This window comes from Candoia aspera, chromosome 8 (genome assembly GCF_035149785.1).
Source record: "Candoia aspera isolate rCanAsp1 chromosome 8, rCanAsp1.hap2, whole genome shotgun sequence".
In the NCBI taxonomy this organism is placed as follows: Eukaryota; Metazoa; Chordata; class Lepidosauria; order Squamata; family Boidae; genus Candoia; species Candoia aspera.
This window is the reverse complement of record NC_086160.1, coordinates 3,938,837-3,958,033: the sequence shown is the minus strand read 5'-3', so window position 1 is coordinate 3,958,033 and position 19,197 is coordinate 3,938,837. Positions and strand designations below refer to the sequence as shown.

At 48.2% G+C, this 19,197-nt stretch overlaps 1 protein-coding gene across 1 annotated transcript in view; it reads left to right on the top strand.

The window, feature by feature from the left end:
- Positions 1–3,528: 3,528 nt before the first annotated feature.
- The window catches only part of FAM184B (family with sequence similarity 184 member B), a 48,991-nt gene continuing 33,322 nt past the window's right edge, over positions 3,529–19,197 (top strand). The window contains exons 1-2 of the mRNA XM_063309855.1: positions 3,529–3,725; positions 15,571–16,302. Of these exons, the coding sequence (XP_063165925.1) occupies positions 3,582–3,725; positions 15,571–16,302 (876 nt within the window). The 5' untranslated portion in view covers positions 3,529–3,581. The remainder of the gene's footprint in view (positions 3,726–15,570; positions 16,303–19,197) is intronic.

Here is a 19,197-nt window from a genome sequence, read left to right as displayed (position 1 = left end):
TGAAACTTCCAAATGATTTGTTCTTCTATGAGTGCAATCTACAGACCTCTCTGTCTGCTCCATTGACAGGGCCAGGGAGACCATGCAGCCATGATATACATCCTGGCCAACCCAAAGCCTGGATTTTGCTCCCCAGTCATGGGGTGATGGTCACATGCCAGAATTCCTCTCCTGTTCAGTTGGGCTCGGAGACCAAGGTTGCCTTTCCTTTGGAATTACTACCTTCCCTGGGGTAGTCAGAAGGCAGAGCGTGTGCAGCTTTTAAGCATGCACAGACCAGTGTTTCTCAACCTTGTCAGGCCGGGGAATTCTGGGAGTTGAAGTCCACACACCTTCGAGCTGACGAGGTTGAGAAACACTGGTGTGGAGGTTGCAGTTTCAGACATTATCATCATTCTTGTTGCTGGCCACTCAACCCTCTGTTCTCTCATTTAAGTGTGTGTGTGTGGACACAGCCTATTTATTTATCATTTTTTTTAATTTGCACCAATCTTTCCAGCAAGAGGCCTCTGGCCAACTAAGACTGATGCAAATACCATCAAATCTCATACACAATAAATTGGCCACAAAATATACAGAGGAATGCAAACAAGAACGAAGCAGCTAAAGCCATCCATAAAATCTACAGAAAGAGCCTCCCCTTGACACCTGGCTCTGCTAATTTTCTGCATCCATAATAAAATGGATTTCTGTCTCTGAAGAGGGAGCTCCCAAGGTGCAACTTACAGGAAGGGTTTTCTGGAGTAAGAGAGGCGTACTATGTTCTCTCTGCAAGAAATTCCAGGCGGATCTCTTTAAACTGATCCCAACCACCCTTATACAGATGGTTCTCTGTGCACTGTTAATGGGTTGAGGATTGCTGTTCTGAAGAGTTTTTTCTACTCACTTCTTTAATTACTGCAGCGGGCTAAGGATAAGACACCATCCAAACCGCAGAGCAGGCGTTCATTTTGCTATCACTTCATACCTCTATCTTTCAAGCAGGGGTGGGCCACTTACGGACCTCCGAACTCCCTAAATGGGACATTGGAGGGTCCCTCCTGTTGAGGACTGATGGGAATGGATAGCAGAACTTCCCACCATGTTGAAAGCAGCAGCAGATGACAATAGTAACACAGCACAGCCCTCAATTAACCCATGTTAAAAGCACAACGGACGCCCCCACCCACCAATTCTAGCCCCACCCACATTTGTGACCTCGTTCCACCTAGCAGCTTTTCCCACCAATTTGGAGCCTGTGGGATGGCAAATGCAGCAGTCTTCAACTCTTTAAAGCACCCGTGTCTCCTCCGAGCATCACCTGGCAGCTGCAGAGGGCAGCCATCCCATCCCAGAAAAAAGGCAGAGTTGTCTTAAAAGGGCACAGAGAGGTGCTGCGTTCAGACCCTCCAGGGCCCTGAAGCATCATTTGGAACCTGAATCCAAAGCACTGCACAGCTTTATTACTTACGTTATTTATGTGTTTTGCCCCTCCCAGTATTTTTTCTGTTTATTGATTACTGAAGTCGTCCCTGAGAGTGATATTTAGTTAAACTTGAGTATGTGTTTGAATTAATACCTTCTTCAAAACTTAAGTACCTTGGGGGTTCTTGTCTGTAAGATCAAAACCCACAGGATCTACAAGTTGTTCTCTCTCTCTCTCTCACACACACACACACACATTCAGCACACACTTGGTGCCTCTCCTGACTCAAGACTGCATTTCTGAGTTAGCGGCAATCAAGGCCCCTCTTTCTACAGTTCTCCAAAATTGCTTCTGCATTCTGAGCCAAGAAACACATTAAAAACCAGAATATAAACCTTGAAATAGGTACAGCATAGTTTACAAAAAGCATAAAGAAAATGTCTCTTGCAATTTGCCACTCTTGGATATTCTCTGAGGGCGAAACAGGGGGGCCCACCTACCGCAAAGTGGCTCAGCCTGCAACGGAACAGAGTATTAAAGGAAATTGCAGCATAATTATACAGTGTAGGTTTTCTACTATTCAAGGTGTGTAAAGAGGACCTTTCTTGATTATCTGTGCAGGTGAAAGGCATACGTAAAGATAGCTGCACAACAAATGACTAATGCAGAGATAGGTAAGCAATTTATGTTAGTAATTATCATGAGCCTCTATTCTGTACAAGGCTGTACCATTGCAAAACAGCTCCTCAAATCTCCCTTTTTCTTAAGACTGTAAGGCCTTGTTGCTTGTCAAGATACCCGCTGAGATCAAGGGACTTTATCCCAACTATATTTGGAGATTTGCCCTCCCAGTAAGATGATGCATCCTGTAACACTTGCTTTTGCTGAACTTTGGTTGAAAGGTACTTGAAAATCTCAGACAGAACAGCGATTATTTTTTCTTCCAGAGTAGGAATCAAATTGAAACAGGAATACTTCAGAGATATTCAACGTTCCACCTTCTTATGATGGGACCATTACTAAAAATATGACGGCTACCATATTGTTCAGTATGCATCTGCCTTTTTTTTAAAATCTGTTCGATCCTGTCCAATTCTTGGAGACTGCCTGGTCAAGTCCCTGCTGTTTTCTTGGCAAGGTTTTTCAGAGCTGGTTTGCCATTGCCTCCTTCCTCGGGCTGAGAGGAAGTGACTGGCGCAAGGTCACCCAATTGGCTTTGTGCCTAAGGCAGGAGGGTCTCCTCGTTTCTAGCCCAGTGCCTTGCCCACTGCACCAAACTGGTTCTCCTGCTTCTGCAATATGGACAGCTGAAAACTCTGTGTTGTCAGAAGTTTCTGTCCCAGGGAATAAGGTCTGAACCCCAGTCCATTCAGGGGATTGGGCCGCACAGGTATTTCCAGGTAAAGGTTTACCTGGCCAGGAAGGCTTAGCCCGGAAGGGCTGCTGCCCAGCCAAGCCACCCTGCGCGCAAAAGGGGCGCACGGGAGGGGTGGATTCAGCCCTGCCTCTCGCCCGGGGTGGGGGGGGTGGGGAAGGCGGGCTGGGCGACCCCTGCTCCCCTTGGTCTTGGGGGGGCGGGAGGGAGAGCAGGGGCGCGGCCCCCGCGGACGGCGAGAGAGCGCCAAGGTCGCGGAAACGGCGCTCGGGCAGGGCAGGGCAGGGTCCGTCTCGAGGCAGCCGGGAGGAAGGCACGGAGGGGCGCCGCTCTGCGAAATAGCGCCAGCCTCGCCGCTGCTCCGGGTCCCGGCGCCGGGAGCAGCGGGATTCGCCGGCCGCGCTTCGCCCGCCGCCGCCCCGCTGGCTGCCTGGCTCTCCCTCCCTCCCTCCGGCCGGCCAGGCTCGCGGTCTTTCCGGGGTGCCCGCGGGCGCGGCTGCCGCTGGGAATGCGGAGCATCCCGCCCGGGGCAGCACCTCGCGGCGGGGAAGCCGAGCCGCCGGGCGGGCGAGAGGAGGGGGCGGGAGGCGGCTGCCCAGGGCCCGCCCCGCTCGCTCTCCTCCCCGGCTCGGGCAGGGCGGGCCGGGGTGGCGCCCGAGCCCGTTTTGGGAGCAGGCGCCTCGGCCCCCTTCCCTCGGCAAGGCAGGGGCGGCTGCGGAGGAGGAGGAGGAGGGGGGCGCGCGGGGCACGAGCGAGGTTGGCACGTGCGCTCCCGCGCGCGGATCGGCCGCCAGGCTCCCCATGGCTTCCGGCGCCCCCAAGACCCCCCGGCCCGGGACCGGCTCGGCCGCAGCGCCGGCTCGGCGGGACCTCTCCGGCGTGGCGGAGGGAGGCGGCCCGGGGATGCACCGGAAAATGTGCAAGAAGATCGCCCAGCTCACCAAGGTAAAAGCCGCGCGGGGGGACGGGGGGGGGGCGGGCCGCTGCTGGTTGCAAACTTGCGGCCGGGAGGCAGGGAGAAGTTTGCTGCGGCTGCTGCTCCGGCGGGCGTGGGAGCGGGGCGCGCCCGCTTGCCAAGGGCCCCCCCCGGCGGCTCCCAGCCCCCGACTCCGGCGCGGCGCGGGCCCCTTCCCGGAGACCGCTCCTGGCTCTCCTCGGGGAGGGGACCAAACGGGGGCCTTAAACCTCTGCAAAGGCACCCCCGCCCCATTGCAAGAATTGCAGTCGCCACCCTGGTCGACCCCGCCCCCTTCTCGCTACTGTAGTTCGTGTGAACGCTGAAGCCCGCGGCGGAGCCAGTGCCGGGCGAGTTGCGCGGCCCGAGAGCCGGACCCACTTGTCGCCTTCTTGCAAGGGGTTTTCCTGCCCTGCGCGAGCTGTCATCGGGGACAGACGCTCTGCCCTACCCACGAGAGCCGGGGGGGGGGGACGGAAGCCCCTGCCCCTTGGCCCGCAGGAAAGGACGCGCAGTGCGTAAAGGCAGCCACTGAAAGGGGGCCCCGCCCGGCCCGGCGCGGTGTGGCGTGTGCTCCGCGCGCAGCCCCAGGGCGTGTTTGCGAGGGGGGAAACGACTCACCTGAAGGTTTTTGCAAGGCTGCTGCTTGTGCCAGAGAATAGGGTAAGCGACATCAACTCCTGAATAGCACCAGTACAGAAAGCGAAAATTGGAGATCTGGGATGATACAGAACAAGATGCTTACCTGTCGAACAATGCAAATGACAGCGGGACAAATCCTGAGCAGCATTCAACAGTCAGTCAAAATAATGAGCTCTCAGGAGTTCAGCAGAAGCAACATCCAGACTTCCCTAATTTACAGAAATCCAGCTTCCCAGTAGTGTGCTGATTAATTATCATTTTAATATGTGACAACTTTCTGTGACTTTTCTTCCTCTGTACAAATAGTCTAGGACCAAGGCCCCTTTTAACTGGCAAGGAAGAGAACACAGTATATTAAAAGTCAGATGTTCATGATTTCTATTGCGCTTTCAAGTTAAATTTTATGCTGCCCCCCTGAAAAAGTGTGCCTCCATTTCCATTTATCTATCATCCATCTCAGTGCAAAGTACCCCTGAAATTCAAACAGTAAATTGCTTGTAGTTTTCTGCATTCTGTGCCCCCTCCCCTGAAATCTGTTTTTTCCCCCTCTTCCTTACTCTGTGTTTAGCATAATTTTCCTTGATTACAATCCAGATTTCTTTATCCAGTAAGTGAGCTCTCTTGGCTGAGACTGTGAGTGGTAGTTCCTGTGTGGATATGAAACTAAATCAAATTAACAAACTCCAATCTTTTTGCCAGCTCTTTGAGGCCTCTAATTCTTGTGAGTGGTCATAACTCAGTTAGTCATTAGTCCTGACTAGAGACTGCATTCGCTCTGGCCATTTCCTTCCTAGTGATTTACGGTGTCTTATCCTGTCAGCCTTGAGCCTCGTGTGGCGCAGAGTGGCGCAGAGTGGCAGGCGGCAGCATTGCAACCAAAATTCTCCCCACGACCGAGTTGGATCCCAGTGAAAGCTGGATTCTCTCTCCGACTCAGCCCTCCATCCTTCCCGAGGCCGGTAAAAGGAGCACCCGGCTTGCTGGGGAAGGTGACGACTGGGGAAAGCAATGGCAAGCCACCCCGCTCTAGAGTCTGCCGAGAAAACGTCGCGAAAGCAGCATCCCCCAAAGGGCCAGACGTGACTCGGTGCTTGCACAGGGGACCTCTCACCTTTCACATCCTGTCAACCAACCGTTGTATAAAGCTTGTCTTCGTTACTGATCTATTGCCACTGTGATAGTTTGGGGGTGCTAAAAGATGCTTTGGTCTTTGTTCTGTTTTTGAGAAATAAAAGCTGTGGGAAGAGGGACTTCTTCAGAGACCAGTGGTACCCAAAGATGTTACGGTGGCTTTCAGCTCCACCAGCCAAAACGCAACCTCAGACCTGTAGCCTTGGACTGATTTGTCTGTGTATGAGTATAAGCATATTGACTGAAAGACAGTGAATAATTTACAAGTGGGTTTGTATAGCTCAGATCCACCTAAGCATTTATATTTTGATCTTCATATATAGGCTAAAATGAGAGTGCCAAATGGGTGCTTTCCTTTCTTCATAGGAACTGCACTCATGCTCCAGCAATGTGCAATTAAGAACATATTAAATTTTTGCACTTATTCACATGCCACACCGCATGTAATTGCCATACATATAATTTAAGTGCATCTAATTAGTTTCTTGCAGAGACAGAGCCTCCGTTTATTAGCAGGGACTCATGATTTGAAGATCAGCCTTCCCGAACCTAACTAGGTAAGGTCTCCTGATGATTACTTGGAAATGTTGGAAGAAATTATAGAACGTACAAGGTAGGTCTGTCTTTGTGTGCAAAGACACACACTTTGTACTGCTCAGAGCTGCATTCTCCAATCTGGCACCCTTCGGATGTGTGGAACTACAACTTCCATCTTCCTCTTCCAGCAGTGCCGTTGTTTGCACTGCATGGTGATAGGACTTGTAGCACTGTGCATCTGAAGGGTGTCAGGTTGAAGAAGGTGGATATTGGCCGTACAAGATGTCTAATTTCCCAGATGTTGTCTTTGTGCGCATAGATAGAGTTGCATTCTCAGTTTCTACAGTTTTTTCACAATACCAGCCACTTCCATGTTTAAATCCCTTCCTGAATTTGGAGAGATCATCTTGGCATGAATTCACACAAGCAGAGATTAGGGCAACCTAGAGACGTGGTTGTTATAGACTTGCCTTCTGCATTCATCCTTAAAGAATGGTAAAATGCATGCTTTGTGTGTTGGTGATGCAGATAATTGCACTGGGCCACATGGGGATTTTTCAGAGATGCAGATAAATACATCAGTTGGTCCATCAGTTTTCCCAGGGTAAAAATCCACCCATGAACAAACCTTGATTCTACAGCAAATGTAACCTGATTTATTAAAACTATATTTAAAAAAAGACACTTCCCCTTTTCTACAGTAACCTTCAGGCATGTTGGATAGCAACTCCCATCATGCACACCCTTGGATGGAATGATCGGGATTGTAGTCCAGCGTGTTGTGCTTCTTTGATAAAAGATACCTCACTGTATCTCTATTTTCCCTAAGCTGTTTCAGAAGGAGGTCTTTATTATGTTGATTAATGCATTGCGTGCTGTACTTCATTAAGTGAACGTAGAGCCATACACATTAATTCAGTTTGTGATGCATTTAGTCCATGTACCAGATTGTTGTTGCTATTAATATTATTAGTTGCTTTCTTTTACACACTGGCACAGATAGTCCCCATAATATTTAGATATTTAGTGTATGTATCAGTTTTTGCCAATTAGTTCAACTTAATTAACCACTCATGTCAACTCAGAACGAAGTCCAGATGAATTTGAATCCAAATATTAAGCCGGGCATTTTGAGCATCAGCCTTGGACCTTAGATGTCCTTCTATGCAGGGTATTTGTGGAAGGGTCAAAAAAGTCAAGATGGCAACCTTGACCAAATGATTGAAGATCTTGCCCCAAAGGGTTGGAATTTTGATTATTCAGTTGTGGTCACCACCTTGACTTTTTGACTCCCTGTTGGACTCTTGTGTCTCCAAGCCATAATACCATTAATTTTGTCTAGTGTTCTTTGAGAATCCAGCTGTGGTGGCCTACTCTGCTTAAACCCAATCTTGACTTCCTACCTTCTGTGAACCTCTGGTGGAGATGGAGATTAGAGAGTGAATAAATTAGTCACAATTGCTATTATCTAGTAGTAGAAGAGAAGCTATACAATTGTAGAGGTTCACATGGGCATCTGTTAGAAGCTTAGCCGTGAAAGCCGGCTGGGTGGCTTTGGGCCAGTCCCTCCCTCTCAGCCCACAAGCCAATCAGGCATGTAGGAGAGTTCTAGTCCTGCCTTAGTCACAAAAGCCAGCTGGGTGACCTTGGGCCAGTCCCTCTCTCTCAGCCCAAGAGCCAGTCAGGCGTGGTAGGAGAGTTCTAGTCCCGCCTTAGGCATGAAAGCCGGCTGGGTGACTTTGGGCCAGTCCCTCTCTCTCAGCCCAAGAGCCAGTCAGGCGTGGTAGGAGAGTTCTAGTCCCGCCTTAGGCATGAAAGCCGGCTGGGTGACTTTGGGCCAGTCCCTCCCTCTCAGCCCACAAGCCAATCAGGCATGTAGGAGAGTTCTAGTCCTGCCTTAGTCACAAAAGCCAGCTGGGTGACCTTGGGCCAGTCCCCCTCTCTCAGCCCAAGAGCCAATCAGGCGTGGTAGGAGAGTTCTAGTCCCGCCTTAGGCATGAAAGCCGGCTGGGTGACTTTGGGCCAGTCCCTCTCTCTCAGCCCAAGAGCCAGTCAGGCGTGGTAGGAGAGTTCTAGTCCCGCCTTAGGCATGAAAGCCGGCTGGGTGACTTTGGGCCAGTCCCTCTCTCTCAGCCCAAGAGCCAGTCAGGCGTGGTAGGAGAGTTCTAGTCCCGCCTTAGGCATGAAAGCCGGCTGGGTGACTTTGGGCCAGTCCCTCTCTCTCAGCCCAAGAGCCAATCAGGCATGGTAGGAGAGTTCTAGTCCCACCTTAGGCATGAAAGCCGGCTGGGTGACTTTGGGCCAGTCCCTCTCTCTCAGCCCAAGAGCCAGTCAGGCGTGGTAGGAGAGTTCTAGTCCCGCCTTAGGCATGAAAGCCGGCTGGGTGACTTTGGGCCAGTCCCTCTCTCTCAGCCCAAGAGTCAGTCAGGCGTGGTAGGAGAGTTCTAGTCCCGCCTTAGGCATGAAAGCCGGCTGGGTGACTTTGGGCCAGTCCCTCTCTCTCAGCCCAACTCACCTCGCAGAGTTGTTGTTGCGGGGAAAATAGGAGGAGGAAGGAGCATTAGGTGTGTTCCCCACGTTGAGTTGTTTATAAAAATAAGAAAGGCAGGATAATTTATTATCTTGTTATCTTATTATCTTGTTGTAAACTGCCCAGCATCCCCCCTTTGGGGAGAGATGGGCAGTGGCAAAATTTAATAAATAACTAAGCAAATAAATAAAATCTAAATAAATACACAAATACACAAAATATACAGTAGTGATGTGGGGATCACAGTGTCGTCGTGCAAATGATATCAGTTCGGTCATTTGCATCATGAGTATGGTGTGATGCAGGTGACGCCATCCCACCCTCCTTTTTGTCTAGGTAACTTCTCAACTCTTGGTGGTTCTCTTGGCAATAATACAAAACTGCTTTGCCTTCCTTTAGCTTCCCAGGCTATCTGAATCCTTGGATTCTCTGGCGGTCCCACTTCTAAGTAGGACCAGCTTCAGCACTCCTTGGCTTTCCACACTTAGCCAAGATCAGCCAAGTAGAAATGCCCTGTGGCAATCTGATTTTCTAAATGCTGTTGTGTTTAAATATTTTTAAATACAGGTAGTCCACGGGTTATGACAGTAATTGGGACCAGAATTTCCGTCACTAAGCGATGCGGTCATAAAGCACACTGTCACATGACCACATGGCTTAATGATGGCAATCCCTGCAATCCCTGTTGCTGTTGTTAACCGAATCCCATGGTCATTAGGCGAGGCAGCTTCCTGCCAGCTTCCCACAACCAAGTCAGTGGGGAAGCTGGGAGGAAGTTGCAAGTCCCAGGCTGGCAGGCGGGTAAGTGGCTGCTGCTGGGTTGGGGAGGGCACGGAGGGTGTGCGAAGGTGCAAGGGAGGGTTGGGGAGGGTGTGCGAGAGGTGCGAGGGAGGGTTGGGGAGGGTGTGCAAGAGGTGCAAGGGAGGTGTGGGGAGGGTGCATGGGGTGTGCGAGTGGCTGGTGCAGTGTGAGTGCAGAGGGGCTGGGTGAGAGTGCATGGGTAGGGGAGACCTGCCCCAGCGACTCACAACCTTCCCTGCCAGCTTCCCCATTGACCTTCTGGGGAAGCCAGCAGGGAAGGTCGCAAATGGCAATCATGAGGCCACAGGACACTGCAACCAGTTGTGAGTGCGAGCCTGTTGCCAAGCCCCCAAATTTTGATAACGTGACCATGGGGGTGCTGGGAGCGCCGGAACTGTGAGGACTGGTCGTAACTTCAGTCACTGAACGAATGGTGGTAAGTTGAAGGCTACCTGTATTGATATCTGCAAAATACTAACTGTCTGGGCTGAGTCTTAGGAAACTCTTAAAACCTTCTTTTTATCCTGACAATGAGTGGATTGGAGCACATCTAACTCCTTTCTTTTGTTCGTGCATTGTGCTAGAAAGCCCCAATACGTCTCTGCTGGGCTACGGCTTAGCTTGTTTCATGCAACTAGCATTGTGGCTTGTCCGCCTTGATCAATAGCTTAGCGCTCTGTACAAACCAGGCAATTATGGCTTGTTCAGGACATGTTGGTTAAAGCAGTCTTTGCCTTAGCATATTATTGGCACCCAGCATCATTATGCAGAGCTGCAACTTAACTGCCCGTAACCTTTACACTGTGCAGACCACGTTTCCTGCGAATCCCTGGAAGGATCTGACACTCCACGCGAGGAAAGCTGCAATACAGAATATCATGTATGATCAGGGATGGTTATGAATAACTGCTTACAGGATCGTTTAAAAATAATACAAATCAAATTGTGTGATTATTACTAATTAAGTGCATCACAGAGTTAGATTTACCAGCACCAAACTGAATGTGGAAGTAGGAAATGTGTCTGCAAAGAAGAGGGGCATGTATGTGTCCTGATCATTACTATTTTTTTAAAAAAAAGACTACAAGGACAAAGAAAAAAATTGGCCAAAACAGATGTGATATAGGATGTAGCTGTGACTTGGCTGATACAGGGATGGGAGGCTACCAGAAAACTCCAGGGCTGTGGACTAGATTAGGAAGTGCGGGGGAAAAAAAAGAAATCTCAGAAGACACCAGTGGCCAACCAGTTCTGTATGGCTGCCAAGAAAGCTACGTGAACAGGTCTTCCGAGTCACCAGAGGACCCCAGGAAGGCTTTTTCTCGTTCCACAGATCACTCCAGTCCACGTCAGAACACAGACACACTTTTAAAGGAAATGAAAGGATTGTTTTGGCAACTGCAGTTCAGGATTACATGAAATTCCTCAGTACTTCGTGGCTTCAATTTCCCGGTTCCCTTCTGTCATTAAAATAGTTTTTTTTCCCCACTAGAACAATATAATATGTCACTTTGTGATGATTTGGAGGAGTGATTTTTATAAATGAGAAGTCAAGGGACTTAGAAAAGAGCTGTCACTTTCTCCCACTGGACTGTTAGCAGACTCCCTGGTTCCATCATAGAAATCTGGCCAACGGTAGCACGCCTCTTGAGCTATTGCACTTACTCACCCAGCCTCTGTTTCCGAGTTTGTGTGGTACCTTCTTTTCTTGTGAAACATACGTGGGGACAGGACGCTTGTATGGAAAGCTACCCTATTGCAAAGCTACTCTGTAATCTTCTGGAAGAGAGAAAAAACAAGCTTCTGCTCCCCTTGTTCTCTTCTCCACCATCTCCATCCTGGTGGAGAAGATCAACAGCAGTGTTTTTCAAGCTTGGCAACTTTAAGGTGGGTGGACTTCAACTCCCAGAATTCCAACATACTGGCTGAGGAATTCTGGGAGTCGAAGTCCACCTACATTAAAGTGGCCAAGCTTGAAAAACACTGATCAAGAGGATGGATTCGTGTTGAGACAGAAATTGAGTTACCAAGTTCAGAGCAGATCAGATTCTGGTCTTTTAATTGATCAGCAGGTTTGTGCCCCTGGTTTCTCCCCCAAACCCAGCTTGTTCCTCTCAAGATTGTAGATGTAGATGGGGAAATGGGAAGAAGTTGTATCCGGAAGAGAAAGATGGAAAGGATATGTCTAATTTGGCGGAAGAAGCTTCTTGCGCTGTAAAGATTTGTTACAGGCCACACTGCTCCTACATTAAACAAGCAGAGATCGTGACAGCCTTTGTTATTCCAATACACAAAGAATGCACGTGTTCTTTGAATCACAATGGCAGTATCAGTAGCCTTCACAGCAACCAACTAACTATGGTGAATAGCTTGCAAAGAAGCAACAAAGAGATCAAGTCCGATCTGAGTCCAGATCAGAATCGTTTACAGATGTATTGTGTGATTAGAACACAATGTACTGGAATTTGTTCACATGAGCTCCGCATGGCTTCCTTGTGCAGAGATTGAGGTGACCGAAATCTCAGCTGGCACTTCGTTTCTCAGCATGGAGGAATGGAAAGCCAGTGAGAAGAAGATGGATGCAGAGAATGAAATGGTGCACGGGGGAGAGAGCAGAGACTGGTGGACAATGAAAGGGGAGAGTAGAAAAGGAAAATTGTAATATGTGCTAATAAAACTTCCTCTGTGTTGAGCCTGCTGCCGGAATTGTGCTCTTCTGGAATAGCACTAAACCCGGGTTCAGAGGGAACCAGGACCAGCCGATGGTAGTTGGCATCGGTGCGATGTTTCTTCAGTCCGTTGTACAGCCCTGGAAGTTCCTTACCTTCTCCCACCCAAGCACAGACCAGCGTCTAACCCCACCTAGCTTTTCCGGATCGACCAACATCAGCTCGATGCTGCTTCCCAAGCCAAGCAGAGACTTTTAATAATTGACAGCAGCAACATCAGAGCTTCTTCACAAAATATTACATGCTTGTTGCCAGTTATGCCCATTTACATACACAAACGAGCACGTATGTAAGCGGAACATATGCACGTCTAGTGCGATGCTCCTTCTCAAATAACCACCGACAAAATTCATACAAAGCTGCCCTCGTTGCTGTTATCTCAGCACAGCGACGGTTGGTTGACGCTGGAAGACGCTGTAAATCACACGCATGAGAGAGAAAGGGTGTTGCAATGCAATGCCTAGCCAACCGCTCTGGCGGGAATGCCACCCTCGGCAGAAAAGCATCACCCCCCTCTCTGAATTATTCCTTCTACGGCTCATTAAGAATTGCCTTCCAAGGATTTTTGCATATTGATCGTTGAAAGATTCTTGCGAGGTACTTGCAGCATTGGATGGGCTATAAATCGGGTCTTTCTTGCATGCAAAGCATTTTGCTTCTGCTTATTGGGTGGGTGGGTGGGTGGGTGGATGGGGGGTCTGAAGATGGTACTCAAGGTCAGAGGGAGGCCAGATCCTCAATTCTCTGGCTAACTTTTAGCCAACCTCTTTCAGCATTAACCCACCAGAGGGACTTCGAAAGGGGTAAGGGGAATGGTAGGACCCCATGTCCCACCCTGGGCTCCTGGGAGGAAGGTTGGAATATAAATGGAGGAAATAAATGCCAGGAACCAACCTGGAGGAGTGATAAAGCTCTTGGACTCTGACTGGGAAAACCCAGGTTCTGATCCATCCTCGCATGCCCTTGAGTGAGTCACTTTCTCGGGCCAACCTTCCCCTCAGGTCTGCGGTGTGGATAAAAACAAGAACACATAACCTGTCTTGACCTGTGTAGAGAAATCAGGGTGTAAATTAAAATAAGGTAGTCCTTGCTTAATGGCCACAATTGGGACTGGAATTTGGTTGTTAAGCGAAGCAGTCATTAAGCAAACATGCCCTGATTTTATGACTTTTTTGCAGTTAAGCGAGTCACCACAAGTGTTAAGAGAACCATGTGGTTGTTAAGTGAATCACATGGTTCCCCACTGATTTTGTTTGCCAGAAGCTGATCGGGAAGGTCGAAAATGGCAATCACATGACCATGGGACACTGCAACGGTCATAAATGCGGACTGGTTGCCAAGTGTCCAAATTGTGATGACGTGACCATGGGGATGCTGCAATGGTTGTCAGTGTGAGGACCAGTCGCAAGTTGGTTTTTGAGCACTGTCATAAGACTGAACTGTCCCTAAACAAATGGTCATTAAGTGGGACTACCTGTAATAAACCTGCCTTGGGCTGAAGCAGATGTTCATGACACAGCTGTTCTACAGTTCAGCACAACGCCCAGCTCTCCAGCCTTAAGTGTCACTGAACAGCTCAGGCGTAACCCCAAATCAGTGGGCAGTGGATGGCAGTTTTCATTTGTTTCCACTTCTCTCTGTTTTGATTTCTCTGTCGCTTAAATTGGCAAATCCTCCTTTTCTTTGCACTGAGTTTCCTCCCAGGAGTGTCTGCGGGGTGTGGTCAGAAAAGTCAAGGTGGCAAGCACAATGATGTGAACAAAGCGCCACCTGTACATCTTGACCTTTTTGACCACACCCTGCAGATGCCTCTGGAGTCTCCCCTCTTCCCCAAGAAAGACATCTTCCTGGCCAACTTTTCACTTCTTGGGTGATTAATCTCTCCTGCATTTTACAGAGCAAACAAATCCAGTTTGCAGTTAGGAAGGAAGTTACCAATGAGAGACATCTAAAAACAACCCATCTTTTGAAAACCTGCCTGGTTCTTTAAAGAGAAGACCACACTGAACGCTGTGCCTCCATTTCTCTTGGTTAATTTAGGAGCACACCAAGCACCGGCAACACAGCACATCCAAAAATGCACGGCTTTTTGCTCTGTAGGAGGGTCCGGCAGAGGAAAGAAAAGTGCGCCGAAAGTACTAAAAGACACGTCAATTGAATGTTGGATCCAGATAATTTCAGAAGCTTTGATATAAGCGTACCAACATGCATCCTCCTTCTATTTTTAAGCAGCTGAACTTCTCACCTCTCATCAGCTCCATTTAAGCACAACTTCCTAGTCTTCTTCTTGGCCCATTCATGCCCCCTTCACAGATTGGTTTTGCTGTCCAATCCTGGCTCGCAAAATCAAGTATATCGTGTATGCAGCCTCTGCAAGAGAGGGGCCTCTTGCTGTCTCATTGCAAGGCCATGAAACATATTCCCAGGACATCCAAAATATCATTTAATTCCCAAGTTCCAAAAGCTACATCTATCTTTCTTTAGATATATACAGAATCTGCCTACATAATCATCTCCATCGTGAAAAGAACACATGCCTCAAAAGGTTAAAGAATTCAAGGCTGGGGGGGGGGACAAATGCCCCTGGAATGTGGCATAAAAGTTGGAATTTTTCAGAATTTCAAAGTTGGGTGCTAATGTACTGTATGTGAGAGGTGGGAACAAATAAATGCCACTATGGAGAAAGTTAAAATATTCAAACGGGGCATGTTTTTTGAGGCCCATCAGGCAGCTGAGGGCAGAGCTGTCCTTGTTGAAGTTTATCATTCTCTCTGTTCGGCCCAGAATTTGGCATGCCCAAATAAGCTTAAACCTATTGGGTTTGCTTGCATTCATATATATCAGTGTTTCTCAACCTTGGCAGCTTGAAGATGCGTGGACTTCAACTCCCAGAATTCGTATTCTGGTTCATGTTTATGATGGTTGCAGCATCCGGCAGTCACGTAATCGCCATTTTCCACTTTCCCAGCTAGCTCCCGGCAAGCAAAATCAATGGGGAACTTCATGGTTCACTTAATGACCATGTGATTTGCTTAACGGTGCCACAAAATGGTTGTAAAATTGGGTCAGATTCACTTAATGACCACATTGCTTAGTGACTGAAATTCGGGTCCCAATTGTGGTTGTTAAGCACGGACTACTTGTATGTACAAATGTCCATTGACGTTCCTCCTGAGCTTCTCTCCTGCAATTGATCCTATCTTTTAGGCTTCAGAAGTTATTAATCTTTTCCGGGGTTAGTGCTAGAATGCTTTCAGGGTTTTAAAATTTTCTTGATAGTCGTACAAGACGTTAACTGGAATCCAGAGCATAGTCACCAGGAAGGAAATGCAAAGCAGTTCAGAAAAAGGTGCTCCTGATCAAGTGTGTGGAGATGTCCTCCCTCACACTTCAAAACGTTGGGTTTGTTAAAGTCCTATCTTAAAGGAGATTCCCCCTTTTCTTGGCTCTTCCCTGTGATTCCAGGTGATCTATGCTTTGAACACTAAAAATGATGAGCATGAGGAGAGCATCCAGGCTCTGAAAGACACCCACCAAGAAGAGATTCAGCGCATCCTTGCTGAGACCAGGGAAACTGCCCTCCAGTATGAAAGCAAAGTGGAGGAAGCTCAGATGCTCCAGAGGCACATCCAGGTCCTGGAAGCAGCCTTGGAGAAACACAGGAAGCATAAAGAAGAGGCTTTGTCCGAAATTGCCACGTGCAAAGAAGAGTATTTAGAGGATGATCCACAGGCCAGACAAGGAAGCAAGATGTTCCTTTTCAAGAAGGTCGGACGCTCAGAGCCAGATGTTGGAAAGAATGTTTGGGCTTGCAGTGAGGATTCAGTAGGCTTTGCAAACCAACCCTGGGCATTTGTGAGGGACACATGGGAGAACCAGGGAAAGTTGAGTGGAATTCCCAGCATGGATCTCCAGGAGGTAGTGGGAGAGATGGTGAAGCTCAAATGGGAGAATCAGCCATCTACAGAAGATTATACAAGGAAAGCAAGCCAGCTTCAAACCTCCCAGGAAAGAGAGAGGGCCCTGCAGCAGCCATTGGCTGATTCCTATAAGGAAGGGCAGCAAAGGAAGAACAATGGGACCCAAGAAGTTGCTTCAGATCAGCAGGTGGGAGAGCTAGAAGCTCACCTGGAGGCAAGAGGCCAGGAGATCAGTGAGCTGAAGAAGTATTCCCAGAAGCTGAAGGAGAAGATGCAGGTAAGAAAGACACTCATAAAGTTCCAAAATCTTTGAGTTGTCTTTGGCAAGCTGCTGAGTCAGACTTCTCCAACCTGACACCCTCTAGTTCTGCTGGAGAGCATCTCCCATAATCCCCAGCCCGGCCCTTCTGAAGGGCTCCAGGTCTGGGAGTCTGTAAAACCTGGTTCCATCACATCTGAGGCTCAGAAGGCAGGAAGGAAGGGGTATGCTGGTCAGGACAGGTACCCTCCTCACCGATGAAGGCACCATTTCACTCTCCTGCAGAATGATTGCCACTAAATCTACAGCAGGCAGGGGTGTCTGCAGAGAATGTTGAAAATAATCAAGGCAACAGCTACAACGCATAAAAAGCAGGTGATGCTTTGATTGTATCATCATGGCTGCCTTCTGGAATTTTTTCATCATGTTCTGCAGACTCTAGGGTTTGGGGATTTTATTTTTCAGTAAAAATAAATGGCTCCCATTTATTCCCAAAGGAGAAAAATGTAGCACAGATTGTTGCACTTCAGGACAACATGATTATTTTTAAGAATGCCTCTTGCAAATTGAGCTGGACTCTTGATGATTTCATGGATATGTCTGAGTGGTTTTCTCTGCAACAATATGAAAGTCGTTGGCCATTTTCTTCTCCTGGGATTTTTAAACTTCCCAGTCTAGTTTACAGTTCTGTGATTTCCCATCAAAGTATTAGCCAGGTTAACCCTGCTTAGCTTTTCAACATCTAGGGTCAGCTGGATGCTTCCTCCTAGCTGGGCCATCATAGTAACTCAAAACCTGCAGGCTAGTCTTGCTGGATGAGCATTGCAAGAAAGCAGCTAATAGAGGAATGCAGGGAACCATCCATTTACCTTTCCAAGGGATATTCCAAGGTTGTGGGAAGGGATAATATTTCTCTGAAATCATCCCCCTCTTCAGAGCCAGGCAGCTGCAAATATTTCAAAGTGGGTTGGTCCTGGCCTTCGCCATCCCAAACATAACTTCAAGGTTTTAAATACAGGAGCATCTGCAGGACAGTCTAGAAGCTCAAGATGTCATATGTAGGGTTTTGATCGTGTCTTTGTGGTGCCATCTTGCCTTTTTTATTCTCCCTCCCTACAGCCACTCCCCCTGGATGCCTCTGTTGGAAGATATTCTCTGGATTAAAGTCTTCTACAGTTTATCCTCCTTAGGCAACTTCTAATGTATATAAAACACTGTCTACTGTCTTTAAAGCCATTCCTTGGAGAGATGATTACAGTAGACAAGCCCTGTTCTCCCTAGAAAGACAGTAATAACTGGGCCAAAGACTATCTTCTCTGCATAGGATTGCTGCCCTGTTCCGGGCCAACCACACATACATGCACACAGAATTTAGTTTGCTGAGGCTTTACTTCAGGTTGAATCAAGTACAGGCAGGGACAGACAGCATGTGTGTAAGCATACACCCATCCCAGCAAAGTCCCGGTCACAGAGGAGCGTGCCTGCAACCAAGTTCCGAACAGTGACAGTTCAAAGTAGCAGGCAAAAGCATTGTCAGGTCACAGTCTAAAGGTCTAGGCGTTGTGGGAAGGTTGTCAACCAGTTTGGGTTCAGACCAATAGAGACTTGAAAGATTGTTGTCAACCCTTCAAGGCTGGCTAGATTCAGAAACTGGAGTTACGCAGGCCAATATTACTTTTATTATAAAGATACAGTAAGGAATCTTTCAAGTCTGAATGCACTTTCCCCCTCCCTCGCTGTATCTTCATGAGAAGTAGGGAGGGTCTTATCTGAGACATTTTCTCAGGTCTACCTGATGGCTGTCTTGGTAGCAGCTGCTCTTCCTCCTGTGCCTCAAGGCCATTCCTTCTTCCCAGTACACTTCAGTCAACCATGAGAACATACAACTAGCCTTGCTGGATCAAGCCAAGGCCCATCCTATTCCAACTTTTTGGTTCTCAAGTGTTGTCACCTCCTAGACTTGCAGTATCAGCAGATAGGTGCAGGATTTAACTGGCATGCTAACAGCTGCCCTGGAGTGGCTGAGAGCTGGTTCAATACCATGATGCATAATTCTGCATGGCTGAGCCCTTCTTGCTGTCATGCATTGTCCTAAATGGGATGGAGCTATGCAGATGCGCAGATGGAACAACTGATGCTTAGGAAATCCTATGTGGTTCCTTGGGATGAAAGAAAGGAACTCAGTTGCAACCTGACATTCCATATGTGGAGGGATTTTCAGGCTTGCACATGGGGCAGAAGATCCATGGGAAACTCACAGTCTGAATGCAGAAGGTCTCACATTGAGTCTCGGCATCTGGAAAGCTCCTCTCCAAAATCCCAGACAGTTGCCGTAGTTCATGCAGATAATATAGAGCCAGATGGGCCAGACTGCAATAACCGTGAGGATTTATGGATCTCTTATCTGCAGAGCTTGTGCGTCATAGGTCACTAATTTAGCCACCAATCATTGTGTTTAAATTAAAATGAGCGGTTAGGGAAAGCTGGGACTCACCGCTCCTAATGAAAAACTGCCTCTGTGTCATGTTATTAATTCCTGTATTTGCTGAGCAAATGGCGTACACAAACCTGATTCTACTGGGAAGAGAAGGTGTTCCACCCACCAGGTTTCCATTGTTGGAAATGAAGGCTACATGATGGAAAGAGCCAGAAGCTGTTCGTTTCGCTCTAGTTCATGAGCTAATGGAGGCTGTCAAATAATAATAATAACAATAAAAATCATGTCCTGGCAAAATTGTGCCGCCAGAGCAAAAGGAACATATTTCTTGTATTCTGCATTTTTCTTATGAAAGGATCTTTAGCTGGCGGCAGAATCCTCCATTAGCAGGAACCTCCTTCTGTGCTGTAAGGTGCAATTCCCTAAGAAAGGTTTGTGAGATGAAAGGCAGGAAAGAAAATAGTACTTCTTGGGTA